At 31.4% G+C, this 16897-nt stretch overlaps 1 protein-coding gene across 27 annotated transcripts in view; it reads right to left on the bottom strand.

Moving 5' to 3' along the window:
* LOC127733867 (probable 39S ribosomal protein L24, mitochondrial) overlaps positions 1-14108 on the bottom strand; it is a 46392-nt gene extending 32284 nt beyond the window's left edge. For 26 of the 27 annotated variants that reach the window (XM_052243285.1, XM_052243305.1, XM_052243313.1 and 23 more), the window contains exons 1-2: positions 14074-14108; positions 10162-10402 (exon numbers count right to left, since the gene is read on the bottom strand). In XM_052243285.1, the coding sequence (XP_052099245.1) occupies positions 10162-10401 (240 nt within the window). In that variant the 5' untranslated portion in view covers position 10402; positions 14074-14108. Of the gene's footprint in view, positions 1-10161; positions 10403-13970 lie in introns of all 27 variants that reach the window. The other variant, XM_052243286.1, reaches the window with a different exon arrangement.
* Between the last annotated feature and the right edge of the window lie 2789 nt (positions 14109-16897).

Raw genomic sequence — 16897 nt, 5'->3', positions numbered from 1 at the left:
TTAGAAATCAGATGTTTTGATTTATTTCTTAAAATATTTAGAACAATTTGACATTAGTCCATACTCAATATTCATTTTTTAAGAAATGGATGCTTGTAACATATTTTATTTGCTCATTTTTAAAAGATGACTTTTGTGGACTTCGCATGGCGACGTTTCAGTACATTTTAGTATTATAGTTCCAGATTATACATGTGACTATAATACTAACATATATTAGTACAATAGTTCCCAGTGGCGGATCCAGAAATTTTCATAAGGGGGGCCTGCTCCAGTCATGCTTCAGTGATTCCCTATATTATCAACCAAATTTTTCTCACAAAAGGGGGAGCCCGGGCCCCCTGGAAAACCCTCTAAATCCGCCTCTGGTTCCAGATTATACATGTGACTATTATACTAACCTGTATTAGTATTATAGTTCCAGATTATACATGTGACTCTAACATATATTAGTATAACAGTTCCAGATTATACATGTGACTCTAACATATATTAGTACAATAGTTCCAGATTATACATGTGACTCTAACATATATTAGTATAATAGTTCCAGATTATACATGTGACTCTTATATATATTAGTATTATAGTTCCAGATTATACATGTGACTCTAATATATATTAGTATTATAGTTCCAGTTTATACATGTGACTATAATACTAACATATATTAGTATAACAGTTCCAGATTATACATGTGACTCTAACATATATTAGTATAACAGTTCCAGATTATACATGTGACTCTAACATATATTAGTACAATAGTTCCAGATTATACATGTGACTATTATACTAACATATATTAGTACAATAGTTCCAGATTATACATGTGACTATTATACTAACCTGTATTAGTATTATAGTTCCAGATTATACATGTGACTCTAACATATATTAGTATAACAGTTCCAGATTATACATGTGACTCTAACATATATTAGTATAACAGTTCCAGATTATACATGTGACTATAATACTAACATCTATTAGTACAATAGTTCCAGATTATACATGTGACTATAATGCTAACATCTATTAGTACAATAGTTCCAGATTATACATGTGACTATTATACTAACCTGTATTAGTATTATAGTTCCAGATTATACATGTGACTCTAACATATATTAGTATAACAGTTCCAGATCATACATGTGACTCTAACATATATTAGTATAACAGTTCCAGATTATACATGTGACTCTTATATATATTAGTATTATAGTTCCAGATTATACATGTGACTATAATACTAACATATATTAGTATAACAGTTCCAGATTATACATGTGACTCTAATATATATTAGTATAACAGTTCCAGATCATACATGTGACTCTAACATATATTAGTATAACAGTTCCAGATTATACATGTGACTCTAATACTAACCTGTATTAGTATTATAGTTCCAGATTATACATGTGACTCTAACATATATTAGTATAACAGTTCCAGATCATACATGTGACTCTAACATATATTAGTATAACAGTTCCAGATTATACATGTGACTCTAATACTAACCTGTATTAGTATTATAGTTCCAGATTATACATGTGACTCTAACATATATTAGTATAACAGTTCCAGATCATACATGTGACTCTAACATATATTAGTATAACAGTTCCAGATTATACATGTGACTATAATACTAACCTGTATTAGTATTATAGTTCCAGATTATACATGTGACTCTAACATATATTAGTATAACAGTTCCAGATTATACATGTGACTCTAATACTAACCTGTATTAGTATTATAGTTCCAGATTATACATGTGACTCTAACATATATTAGTATAACAGTTCCAGATTATACATGTGACTATAATACTAACCTGTATTAGTATTATAGTTCCAGATTATACATGTGACTCTAACATATATTAGTATAACAGTTCCAGATCATACATGTGACTCTAACATATATTAGTATTATAGTTCCAGATTATACATGTGACTATAATACTAACATATATTAGTATAACAGTTCCAGATTATACATGTGACTCTAATATATATTAGTATAACAGTTCCAGATTATACATGTGACTCTAACATATATTAGTATAACAGTTCCAGATTATACATGTGACTCTAACATATATTAGTATAACAGTTCCAGATTATACATGTGACTCTAATATATATTAGTATAACAGTTCCAGATTATACATGTGACTCTAACATATATTAGTACAATAGTTCCAGATTATACATGTGACTATAATACTAACATATATTAGTATAACAGTTCCAGATTATACATGTGACTCTTATATATATTAGTATTATAGTTCCAGATTATACATGTGACTCTAATATATATTAGTATTATAGTTCCAGTTTATACATGTGACTATAATACTAACATATATTAGTATAACAGTTCCAGATTATACATGTGACTCTAACATATATTAGTATAACAGTTCCAGATTATACATGTGACTCTAACATATATTAGTATAACAGTTCCAGATTATACATGTGACTCTAATATATATTAGTATAACAGTTCCAGATTATACATGTGACTCTAACATATATTAGTACAATAGTTCCAGATTATACATGTGACTATAATACTAACATATATTAGTATAACAGTTCCAGATTATACATGTGACTCTTATATATATTAGTATTATAGTTCCAGATTATACATGTGACTCTAATATATATTAGTATTATAGTTCCAGTTTATACATGTGACTATAATACTAACATATATTAGTATAACAGTTCCAGATTATACATGTGACTCTAACATATATTAGTATAACAGTTCCAGATTATACATGTGACTCTAACATATATTAGTATAACAGTTCCAGATTATACATGTGACTCTAATATATATTAGTATAACAGTTCCAGATTATACATGTGACTCTAACATATATTAGTACAATAGTTCCAGATTATACATGTGACTATAATACTAACATATATTAGTATAACAGTTCCAGATTATACATGTGACTATTATACTAACCTGTATTAGTATTATAGTTCCAGATTATACATGTGACTCTAACATATATTAGTATAACAGTTTCAGATTATACATGTGACTATTATACTAACATATATTAGTATTATAGTTCCAGATTATACATGTGACTATTATACTAACATATATATGTACAATAGTTCCAGATTATACATGTGACTCTAACATATATTAGTATAACAGTTCCAGATTATACATGTGACTATCATACTAACATATATTAGTATTATAGTTCCAGATTATACATGTGACTATCATACTAACATATATTAGTACAATAGTTCCAGATTATACATGTGACTATCATACTAACATATATTAGTACTATAATTCCAGATTATACATGTGACTATTATACTAACATATATTAGTACAATAGTTCCAGATTATACATGTGACTATCATACTAACATATATTAGTAGAATAGTTCCAGATTATACATGTGACTATCATACTAACATATATTAGTACAATAGTTCCAGATTATACATGTGACTATTATACTAACATATATTAGTACAATAGTTCCAGATTATACATGTGACTATTATACTAACATATATTAGTATTATAGTTCCAGATTATACATTATAACTACTTATATGGTGCTGTACATTTTATCAAGAATTTTTCCTTGATTTAAAAAAAAAAAACTAGCTGTGTCACTCACCTGTATCTACTGTGGTTTTGGAAATCATGTAAAATAAGGTTAAAATCATAATAAATAGTATTAGATATCCCAGTAATGATTAAGACCAAGTTTGGTTTAATTTGTCCCAGTAGTTAAATTAAAAGCAGGTCATCCCATTGTAGTCTTACAATAGTTACTGAAGACCCCTTATCATTATATAAATTAGTTTTCAAGTTGTGACCATTTAAAATTGTCCTTTTACAATTTTCCCATAGACTTCTATAGTAAACCCCTTTTGTTCTATTTTTAGCCATGGCGGCCAAGTTGGTTGGATGGCAGGGTCATCAGATAGATACATTTTCAAATAAGATACCCTATTAAAAATTGTGGCTAAGTTTAATTCTATTTGGCCCAGTAGATGAAGTGGAGAAGATTTTTGTATAAGATTACAAAAATTTAAGAAAAATTGTTAAAAATTGACTATAAAGGGCAATAACTCCTTAAGGATCAACTGACAATTTTGTTCATATTGACTTATTTGTAGATCATACTTTGCTGAACATTATTGCTGTTTACAGTTTATCTCTATCTATAATTATATTTAAGATAATAACCAAAAACTGCAAAATTTCCTTAAATTACCAATTCAGGGGCAGCAACCCAACAACGGGTTATCTGATTCGTCTGAAAATTTCAAGGGCAGATAGATCTTAACCTGATAAATACTTTTTCTCCATGTCAGATTTGCTCTAAATGCTTTAGTTTCAGAGATATAAGCCAAAAACTGCATTTTACCCCTATGTTCTATTTTTAGCCATGTTGGCCATGTTGGTTGGCAGGCGGGGTCATTGAACACATTTTTTAAACTAGTTACCCTAATGATGATTGTGGCCAAGCTAGTTACCCTAATAATGATTGTGGCCAAGTTTGGTTAATTTTGGCCCAGTCATTTCAGAGGAGAAGGTTTTTGTAAAAGTTAACGGACGACCAAGATGGACGATGACGACGGACGCCAAGTGATGAGAAAAGCTAGCTCACTTGGCCCATTGGGCCAGGTTAGCTAAATAAGATGATAGAAACCCATGTTAATTGTAACAGAAGTCAATATATTTATGAAAAATCATTGAATTATGAGTGGTAAATAAATTGGCACTGTCAAAGATTGTGTTGAAAACGTAATAATAAAATAATAACAAAAAAATTAATTGTTACTACGTTGGAATTAATTGCCGGAATGCTAGGTTGGGTTAGGAACCAATGAAGTATGAACATAACAATAATATCTGTGTCTACTGTTATGTTGTGTTATTGTGATGTTAATGCATTTCAATATATGCTGGGGCCTCGGTGGCCGAGTGGTCTAAGTAGTTACTACTGTAATCACTAGCCAGTCAACACTGAGGTTGTGAGTTCGAACCCTGCTCGTGCGGGTGCACTCGACTCCAATCTTAATTGATTAGGATTGCCAGTTTTCCTATCGAAGGTCGGTGGTTTTCTCCAGGCACTCCGGCTTCCTCCACCAATAAAAACTGGCCTCCACGAAATAGCCCACAAGCGGTGCTTAAAAGTGGCATTAAAACACCAAAAATCAAATCAAATCAAATCATTATATGCTGGGAATAGTAGTATATATAGTATGTCCCATATGTATGTAATATATTAAAATATAACTTGAAAACTTTTATTCGTAATCAATTCAAATATACAATCTACTATGTGCTTTTGGGTGCATTTTTATTCCGACACATTTTTGGGAGCCATCACAAACGAGTGATGCTGCAACGTGCACATTGGTTTTGTAGACTAAACAGTTCCCTATCAGCAGTTTCCCTTTTAGAAGTTATACCATTTGTATTGATTTATGACCAAATGATATTTATATTGGAAGAAAAAAACTCTACCTTTGGTTTGGACATTCTCCATCTGATTTTGAAACGAAATTAAATCCTCCATGGATACATGCATACACACAAGTTCAAACTATTTTAGTTCAATGCTGTAAAACTTTGCTTTTGATGTATGAATTTTTCTCGAACTTCATTTATATAACTGTATAAATTTTGAATCTCATTTTTTCTTTTTTTTTATTCAAACACATCCAAAGCTTTAAATTTTCCACCCAAAGAAAATTTGGTAATGGGAATAACCTCTTCCATTGTTCACAGTATGATGACAGTAATAAGGGTAAGTGTGCAGTTAAATACATAAAAGTGAATACTTTTCTTCTAAACATCGAACCATTGCACTATATTCTTCACCTTTGACACTTCTAAACTGTAGTAATATCTTGAAGAACATTAAAATAATTAATACTTAAAAATTATTAATAAACATTATTTGTTGAATAATAAAAATAATTAATATTATTATCAAGCATATCAGAGAATTTATCAACAATACTAGTTTAATAAATCTAACGTAACAATAATGCAGCGCAAATATTATTGTTACGTTTGTAATTAATCGGTTCCTAACCCTACCTAGCATTCCAGCAATTAGTGTCCAACGTAACAATAGCTTTTTTGTTATTTTTATGTTTCAAGTAATCGTAGCCAGTGCCAAAGGAATTATGTCTCATCGATACAAATCTGAACTATCATATTTGACCTAATTTTTTCATGTTGGCTTAATTCAGTAACAGATTTTAAAAATTCAATATATTGAGTCTATATGTACCCATCACTGAAGACCCTTAAACACAATTAAACACACAATTATTTAGTTAAAAACTACAGTAATCGTAATTCTGAATAAAATACTCCGCTGGGTGCAGCTTGATACGACCGCAGAGGTCTAACCCTGAACAGTTGGGGCAAGTATGGACACAACAGTCAAGCTTGATACAGCACTGATTTTGGATTGTGATTAAATATTTGACACAGCACAGGTTTCTGACACAGAATGAATGTGGTCTAAGAACTTAAAAAAATTTAATTTACCTATTCAAACCATATCATTATTATTTGCTTTTATATATAAATCAGAAATAACCAATTTAAAATGGAAAATCCCCCCCCCCCCCAATTTTTTGAACCCCCTTATGATTCATCACCCCCCCCAAACTCAATCCCAGCCTTCCCTTTGTGGTATGGTACCTGCAGTATAATTTCAGAGAGATCCATACACTTGAACACAAGTTATTGTCTGGAAACTAGAAAAATGCTTGTTTTTTGGCCCCTTTTCAGCCCCAAATTCCTAAACATTTAGGGCAATTACCCCCAAACTCAAACCCAGCCTTCCCTTTGTGGTATGGTACCTTGCAGTACAATTTCAGAGAGATCCATACACTTGAACACAAGTTATTGTCTGGAAACTAGAAAAATTCTTATTTTTGGCCCCTTTTTGGCCCCTTTTTCTAAAACGTTTTGGGCAATTACCCCCAAACTCAATTCCAGCTTTCCCTTTGTGATATGGAACCTTGTAGTACAATTTCAGAAAGATCCATGCACCTACACATAAGTTATTGTCATGAAACTAGAAAAATGCTTGTTTTTTGCCCCTTTTTTGGCCCTTAATTCCTAATATTTTGAGGCAATATTACCCCCAAAATCAATCCCAGCATTCCCTGTGTGATATGGAACCTTGTGGTACAATGTCAGAGAGATCCATACACTAACACACAAGTTATGTCTGGAAGTTACAAAAATGCTTATTTTTGGCCCCTAATTCCTTAACTGTTGGTACCATAACCCCCAAAATCAATCCCAACCTTTCTTTTGTGGTATCGAACCTTATGCTTAAATTTCATAGAGATCCATTCACTTAAACTAAAGTTAGAGTGCGAAAACCAATGTGTCTTCGGAAGGTAACAGTCTTTAATCTACAAGCCCGAAGTTGAATTCTACTAAAAATTAAGTTCGATTCTATTGGCCTGTAGAGATGATTTTTACAGGCATGACAGCATTTTTACAAGCCTGTGGTTGAGCGCTAGACTGAAGGTATCAAGCTCATGAACAAATGTACACAATATTGGAGTATGTAAGATGTATGGTAATACTTCGTCCCTACAAAAATTTAGAGGCTCACAGGAGCCAGAGTTGCTCACCTTGCACCATAACAGACACTTGTGAAACAAGGTCATGTTTCAAGGGCAATAACTCTTATAGACGTAATTGGACAGTTTCTGCCCAATGGCAATGTTTGTAGATCTTAATGCTAGCACTGATGATTTTTATGAATGAAACCTTTCCTCTAACTTATATAGAAAAAAGAGGAGGAAAAATTTTTTGAAGAGTCATCAGACACTATTTACATTATATCAAAATAAGAAGATATGCAATCTTTGTAGATGGTAATATCCTAATAATTTTTGCAATTGACACATTTGCTCTACATTTGTACTTACAGACTAGCTCTTTTAATTTTTCAGTTATTACGGGTAGTCAAAACCAGTGAAAATCATCAAAAATGCATTTCAGGTGTAATAAATCTTCAAGTAGTCTCCAGACAATTATGTCTTGACACGCTTAGCATTGTGAACCCTGTCAGATTTTCTCTATTTTTCAAAGTTAAGGAGATGTAAGCAAAAAAAGGCAATGTGACCCATATGTCCTACTTTAAGCAACAGCAGTCAATGTTTCTTGAAGAACTGGGACCTCCGATATCACTTATACACAAGATATACAAAGGAACATTTACAAAAAGTTTGGTTCAAATCTTTTCACCCATTTCAGAGGAGTACATATATTCCTGTTAACACAAATGACAGTCATAACATGTGAAGCAGCAACATCTTTGAAATCAATCAATCAATTTTCAGATAATTTCAAGGTAGTTAGAACTTGTTTGATGATCATTTTTGAAACTTTGAATTAGTTTCAAGATAATACTCAACAACAAAACTTTGCTAAAAACTCATATTTCAGGTGATATAACTCCAAAATAGGTCGACATACTTTTCTAAACTGATTAGGACAAATAAATCATGTGCTACTAAACAGTTTTCCATAAAATATTTCAAATAGATACTATTGTTTTGGATATGATTGCTAAAAACTGCAAAATTCACAAAAAATTGACATTTCTTAGGGCACAAATCACAAAAAACTTTGTCCAATTTTTGGAAATTTTCTAGAAGTGCAGATCTTGTCCAGCTGATTATTTTTCTTGTAGTCCCTATAGTTTTCAATATTATTACGAAAAATGTGAAATATGCTAAATAGTAACATTTCAGGGTCAGTAACTTTAAAACATGTTCTCCAATTTTTTCTGAAAATGAAAATGATGACACTGATCATTTTTTACTCCTGCATCAGTTTTGCTTTAATTTTCAGTTATATGCCAACAAGAAGCTGTCCAGCTGTTTTTTTATCACACTTATTAATATCATTGTAAAAGCAATTCATAGCCATAACTCCTTAACAGCATAAGTGAACATTTTAATTATTAAAGCATTAGTTATACCTATTTTTCATGTTTATAGGAACTGCTTGTAGAAAACAGCTGTTTTAAATTCATTTGGTTTAATAAAGAGTAGATAATAATTTTATCATTTAGAATGGTGTCTAGTTGCATCAATGGATTGAAGGTGATGAACAGTGTCAATGTGTTATATAACCAATTCTATGTTGTCTACCAGTATATAATGATTGTATTTATTGAGTTACAAAAATTATCTTTATTGACATGAGTTAGGTTTGGAAACAAGTGCATCATGTTATTTCATTTATTTAAAAACAGCAAATGTGTGGTCATTTTTTACCATAAAATTTCTATCTAATACTTGTAGGTCAATCTGGAATTCTGGATCACTACTGACAAAATAAACTAGAACTTTGAAACTTTTAAAACTTAGAAGCTTATAAACTTTTTATTTCACATAAAGGCTTCATATGAGGCATGATACACTGTAGTACAATGTACAAACAAACAATATAAACATACATTATGCATGACTAAAAATTAACATATGTACATATAAAAGACATGAAAGAGGTATGATTGCTAATGACATGTTCAGAATTGTATAGGAAAGTAAAATCACTTCAATATAGATCTTATAATTTTACAGAATTTGGATAAACCAACAAGAATGAACTCATTGTTAATATTCATTAATTCATAGAAACTAAAAACTTTTTGAACTTTACATGAACTGTGTGTGAATAATCTGCCTAGCAAATTTGATTATCTCCCCTATATTCCTTTCAACACATTTCCATAAATTATCAGTCAACTATCTTACCATTTAGGAGGGTGTGACTTAAAAGAGACTTTTATCATATATTGCAATATTGAAGAACGTTGGATCAGGATTATAAGGTGGATTATCTCCCCTTTAACAGTAGAACTGAGATTTTATTCATTGGTGCACATCCTCAGGTAATGTTCTATAACTGTGTAAATGTATATCAATATCTGTCTAGCCTTTTAGGAAGAATTGCCCTGGACAGAAAGGGAGATTCCTACATACCCTCCCCCCCAAAAAAAAAAATGTTGTTGGCAAAGGGTATAAATATCAGCTCTATCATTTTGATTAAATATTAAAATACAATGTACATACCCGATCTCCTCTGAATATTTTCCAGTCCCTGATAGGTTCCACTACATCATTTTCTTTCGATGTTTTATTTATCAATTGTCCTTGAGCTGATAACGGATGAAACTGACTGTATTTCCAATACCTTTTTCCTTTGCGGACCCATCCATAAATGGGAACTTTATAATCTACTCCACAGCTTTGTCGCATTTCATATTCAACATATCTTTTAAAGTAATTACATAAAATTCTTGTTACCCGCATTCTGAAATATAAATGAAATTCAATAAACTAGAACAGAAACCAGACTATCTAACATGTCAGAGAGCCTGTAATTACCATAATATATTTCCTCAGTGGCAAATATATACATTTTTGTTGTTGTACAACTTTAGCATCAGACATGTCAGATGGAATCAATGAGAAGTGGTGGCAAACATATATACAACAATAATACATTGGCATCAAACAAGTCTGATGAATTCAATGAGAAGTGTATTTTTGAACCCTGCTATCATTATCGTACATGTACATAAGGATCATTGTTCACTGTGTATCATCCCAATAGAAGGGGAGAGGGATGACAAAAAAATAAACAAGGTGAGATTTTCTTTCATTTAAACCATTTCTATCTTTTTGATGGGGTTCAATGATTATGAAATGATTTTGTTATGTACATTGTGCATGATGATGTATGCTGCTTTAATTTCTTATGCCAACTAGTACCAAAGAAAGACAGGATTATACTATGAAACTATGCACCTGGTACATAAAAATGCTTAAAATACTAAAAAAAGATATGCGTTCAACATATGGGGTGCCGATTTAACCAGGTGCCAATTTGACCAGGTGCCGATTTGACTAGAATTCATATACACACCACCAACAGAATTAAGTGAAAAGGTAAGTCTTTTTTAAGGTTTCACATTTCCTAATTTAAATTTTTATGATTATGTGGAAATATAGTGCATAAAATGTGCAGGAGGGGAACAGATAACAATACTAAATATTTAATCATAAATCATTCCTTCCTTGTGGAAACAACAATAGAGGGTCAGCATATAAAAACTACTGATAGTTTAATACAATGTATCATATCAGAGACATATAATACAAGAGATTCGCAACTCAGCGAAATCCCGTAATAACACGCGGCCACTAGTTAAACCTCGCGAGATCTCCTTAGGTAATAAAGTCATTAATAAAAGTATTAAAAGTACTTGAAGTAAGGACGAATGTTTAAGCATAACATAAACTGTTTGAGTGTAAAATTTATCATAATTAATTAAATAATTTTAGTACATATATAATCATTTATTTTAATGTAATTTTGATTTTAGATTTGTATTATTGAAAAAGAGACATAATTTGATATTGTATTAAAAAAAAACTGATATTAAATAATTAACACTTGATAAATTGTGTCAGAGTTCATTTCATTTGATAGTTACATAATAGGTTTCTATTGAATATACACCTGTCTCGGAGACATAATTTCACAGTGTGACATGTATATTAGGTTTCGATGACCAGGTAAATCACGAACATGTTATAAATAATGAGTTTTAATTGACACCTTGTAAACAAGAAGTTGTTACACCACAGGTGTCCACACTCTTTCCAAAAATACAATTCACAAAATGTAAAATTAATTAATGTGGAAAAAAACTTAATTTATTTGTTAATTAATTGTTAATCATGATAGGCTTTGTTTTTTATTCTTGATATTTATAAATTTTATTTATTTTTATATTCATCATGTTCATCATTTATTGGGCTTGCATTGAGTTTTTTCTGTAGGATTGTCGGTAAACGTTTGATTTCTAAGTGTTGTTTGACAGTTCATCATAGGCTTGCATATTGAGTTGTTTTTTAAATGATTGTCGGTAAATTTATGGTTTCTTTATGTTCGAAGTGTGTATTGAGAATTAATATTTAAGAAAATTACAATTAATTTCTCATTTGAATAAAGCTTCATTCATGTGCACGCAATATGGAAAATTCCGATTTTATTTCGTGGGATGACAATCTTAATAGTTACGACTTAGATATACTCCTAGTTGAATAAACTGATAACGAACTCTTTGTTGACAGTGAAAAGGACGAACACATAAACGAGAGACCCACCAACAAAAACAATTGACAATACTGCATACATAGATGGATATGTGTGTCCTCGAAGCAACAAAAAATCTATAAAAAACACAACATTGAAGTGGGAGCCGAGGTCATACATCAAAGCAACATGGAAGACACTATTTAAAAAGTATTTTATAACCTTATTTCCACGAGACAATCATTTGTAGTGGTTTTTGTCTTTTAATCATTTGTAGTGGTTTTTGTCTTTTTATTCTGGGGTAAAGAGATGGCAGTTTAAAAGTAAGATTGTTTATGTGTATACATATACAAATCCTTGGTGTAAATAAAATCTTTTATTATCAAATATATATATATATATATCTTTTGCAGTCTCCATTGAAATGTCCTCAATACGATTTTAATTTAAAAATGAATTAGGTTCATGTTTTGAATGAGAAGCGTAGTCTGAGACGACAACAGATGCATGAAGCTCATTCATAATATTACGACCAGCAGAAGGTTTCCTTTACTAGGAAAATTTTACTCCTTTTGTAAATTTACTGCATTCGTTCATCTTTGGCACCCTAAAAAGAAGAAAAAAACAATGACTTCAGAATAGGAGAAAATAAACAACTTTGCCATAAACAGAATGAAAAATGAATAAATTGTCTAACAAAATGCAGGCTATAAGTATAAATTTCATAGTGCACAAAAATGAAGGACTGATTTAAGGAAATTTGTGCATGAACAATTTCAATATTTAGCCAGTTTAATAAAAAAAAAGAAAAGAAAAGAAAAAAAAAAACATTGGGAGTAATATATATCCCCATAATATGACATATTTATTTGTAAATTTCTAGTTTTGACGAAACAGATTGATAAAATTAGCATAGCTGGCTTTGTGTATTAATAACTAAATAATAGTCACCTTTGATGATATTTTTAGAAATAACTGTTATTGCCCCATAAAATTAAATATTTATAAGCATATTTCCAAGTTTAAAGAAATAAATTGGGAGATCAAATGGTTTCTACGGCAATAGGTGAAGTAAAATGGGCTGAGTTTTAACTTTGTTTGTATTTGATTAATCTCATCATTAGAACACATTTTATCAATAACAAATTATTATAATTAGTTTTTTGTAACTTTTAAATATACTTGCATGCTTTAGCTGTGAAAGGTATCGGCATTATCCATTAGAAAAATCGTGAGGCGTAGAACCTTTTTCACAACAATAGCGGTTTTTTACCCATAAATCCATCGGATTAATCGGCTTTCCGGTGGCCACGTCATTTCATTGGCTGTTATATAGACTCCACTTGAGTTGCGAATCTCTTGTATTATATGTCTCTGATCATATAGATTAGCACAAGAACACATTATAAAAGTGAAAATTAGTTCAAATATTTAATGAAAAATGTAAAACACAAATATATTTACCTTTATACATATATTATGTACATGTATAGGAAAATGGGGATCCACTCCCCAAGCGACTGTGTAAAAAAGGGGGATCATGACTGTTTACAATTAAAAGGGGATAAAAAAAATTCTTGAGAAGTTTATAGTGAGGACTGAAAATGGTTTCAAGGCTGCATATTCTAAATGACCTACCCACTTTTCCCCATGTAAAAAAATATATATGTCCCTTAGTCTAAGCCTTAGGCTTAGACTTAGTTGCACCGGGAGCAAGTCAGGTTCGGCTATGTAAAACGAATAGAAAGATGTTCTAGGTATTTTTTTATCAATCTACCTGTTTGCACTTAGCCTTTGTTAGATTTGAATTAATATCAGAATATACTCGACTTATATGGCATGGCATAGAAAATAATATTTATAAAGAAAATGAAAAACACCTTGGTTGGATTGTTACCGGAAATTCTTATTAATTGGTAAACTGCGAGCATATAACGGATTCGCGTTTCCGGAAGATAAGTTTAGCTTTACAAAAAGCCAACCAGTTGGAAAATCGAATCACGGTTCAACTCCTTTCTATGAGTATCCTATACTATCGACGAATCTTGACTCACCAGGATCTACACATGTTTTACATATGTAAAAACATTGCAAGGGTAGCTCATGAAGGCTTAAAGCATATAGAGGAATGTAAAAATACAAAACAAATAATTTAAACACTATAAACCGTGAAACAAAAACAAAATTCCTTAATAATTATTAAACAAAAATTCGAGAAAATAGACAATAACGCAAAAAAGAAATATCATGATTCTCATCCCATCAACACAAAAACTGGTAAAATGCACAAGTTCCTGTTTTTTTTTTTTATTTTGTCACAAACAATATCAGTTGATTTATATGTCAATAAAGTTTGAATTGATAAAAAAAAAAACTATACAGATATTTTGCCGTATATAAAAATAAGGAGATGTGGAATGATTTCCAATGAGACAATTATCCAACAAAGTTCAAATGAAGTGGATGTAAGCAATTATAGGCAAGCGTACGGCCTTCAAGAATGTCGGCTTTAAAAGGCCCCGACATGAAAAATATGAAACAATTCAATTCATATAATGAACGGTCTTATTTATAACAAAACAATTTACGAAAAACAAATATGACAGACATGAGCCAACGATAACCATGAACCTTCAAGATGGACACATATGCTTTAAACCAACAATTTTTCCAAACCCAACCAAAGCCAGAACCTTCAACCTAAACACCTATATATATATGCTTTAAGCCAACAATTTTTCCAAACCTAAACCAACGCCAGAACCTTCAACATGAACACCTATACTTAAAGCCAACATTTTTTCCAAACCCAAACAAAGCCAGAACCTTCAACCTAAACACCTATGCTTTAAGCCAACAATTTTTCCAAACCTAAACCAACGCCAGAACCTTCAACATGGACACCTATGCTTTAAGCCAACAATTTTTCCAAACCCAACCATAGCCAGAACCTTCAACCTGAACACCTATGCTTTAAGCCAACAATTTTTCCAAACCCAAACAAAGCCAGAACCTTTAACCTGAACACCTTCCAAAACCCAAACCAAAGCCAGAACTTTCAACCTAAACACATATGCTTTAAGCCAACAATTTTTCCAAACCCAAACCAACGTCAGAACATTCAACATGGACACCTATGCTTAAAACCAACAATTTTTCCAAACCCAACCAAAGCCAGAACCTTCAACCTAAACACCTATGCTTTAAGCCAACAATTTTCCAAACCCAAACCAACGCCAGAATCCTCAACATGGACACCTATGCTTTAAGCCAACAATTTTTCCAAACCCAAACAAAGCCAGAACTTTCAACCTAAACACCTATTTAAACCAACAATTTTTCCAAACCCAAACCAACGCCAGAACCTTAAACATGGACACCTTCCAAACCCAACCAACGCCAGAACTTTCAACCTAAACACCTATGCTTTAAGCCAACAATTTTTCAAACCCAAACCATAGCCAGAACCTTCAACATGGACACCTATGCTTTAAACCAACAATTTTTCAAAACCCAACCAAAGCAGGAACCTTCAACCTAAACACCTATGCTTTAAGCCAACAATTTTCCAAAAAAATTTCCAAAGATCTGACTTTAAATATTTTTTTCAGATATCGTTTTCATCGTCGTCCTCTTCAGAAAGTACTCGATGAGTAAGATGATTCCTATATCCCCAGACCCTTCACACAAACAAATACTTGTACAAGATAATTCTGTGTGCTGCATACACATCTTTTATTTCAAGTTTTTACATTTGCATGCACAAATATGGTCTTGAAAGAAATCTGATTACTAAGGTTCATAATAAAAACCAGAATGTGTTCTGAATTCTTCAAACAAATGTATGGTTTAAAAAACAAAACAATAAAGAAATCGTCAATGCCTTCAGTGCTTTTGGATATTTTTTTACCAGCCATTATTTAACTAAATATCTTTTAAGTATCAATCAAAAAAATTAAACGAATATGTTATCGATCTCAAATGTCTAGCATTTTGATCATGTTTACATCGATGGATTTGGTTTTGGATTCATTGCAAATCCATAAAGTAAGATTTGTCTCGGCCTGTAGGGAAACTAATTAGTAATTGTCACCGAATTTCTACTAACGCGAGCAACAAAACGGGTGCCACATGTGGAACATGATCTGCTTACCCTCAGGGGACACCTTAGATCACCCCCGTTTTTTGTGGGGTTCGTGTTTCTCAGTTTTTAGTTTTCAATGTTTTAGAATGTTCTTTGTCTTTTCGTTGTTTTCGATTTATTGCTATAGCGTTGTCAGTTTGTCATCTACTTGTCAGTTTGAATATCTCTTTTGGTAGTTTTCGCCTCTCGTTTACAGGTATCTGCGTTAAACTTGTTTGTTGACTGAAACGCTGTAATCAGAAATGGTGCAAACAATCTTTCAATTTAGGAATAGAAACAGTAGTGTCTAGAAAGTTTTTTAACTGATGAAATTTTTAGTGGCTCTTTTAGTCGATATTCAAGAATCTTTTGATATTGAACGGACCAACATGATATTGAGAGACACTGACAAAAGACTTGCATAAATATGTTATCACAATAAGAACCACATAGGTGTATGCGGCAGACCTACACAGGACCAGAATTTTATATGTTTACCTAATTTTTCCTAGTTTTTATGTGTATTTACACCCTGGTATTTGTTAGCATCCGAACAACCAAAACCGTTTGCGGTAATTAAA

Source organism: Mytilus californianus, unplaced genomic scaffold (assembly GCF_021869535.1).
Source record: "Mytilus californianus isolate M0D057914Y unplaced genomic scaffold, xbMytCali1.0.p SCAF_3, whole genome shotgun sequence".
Lineage (NCBI taxonomy): Eukaryota > Metazoa > Mollusca > Bivalvia > Mytilida > Mytilidae > Mytilus > Mytilus californianus.
The sequence above is the reverse complement of the archived record's forward strand: the minus strand, read 5'-3'. Positions and strand labels throughout refer to the sequence as shown.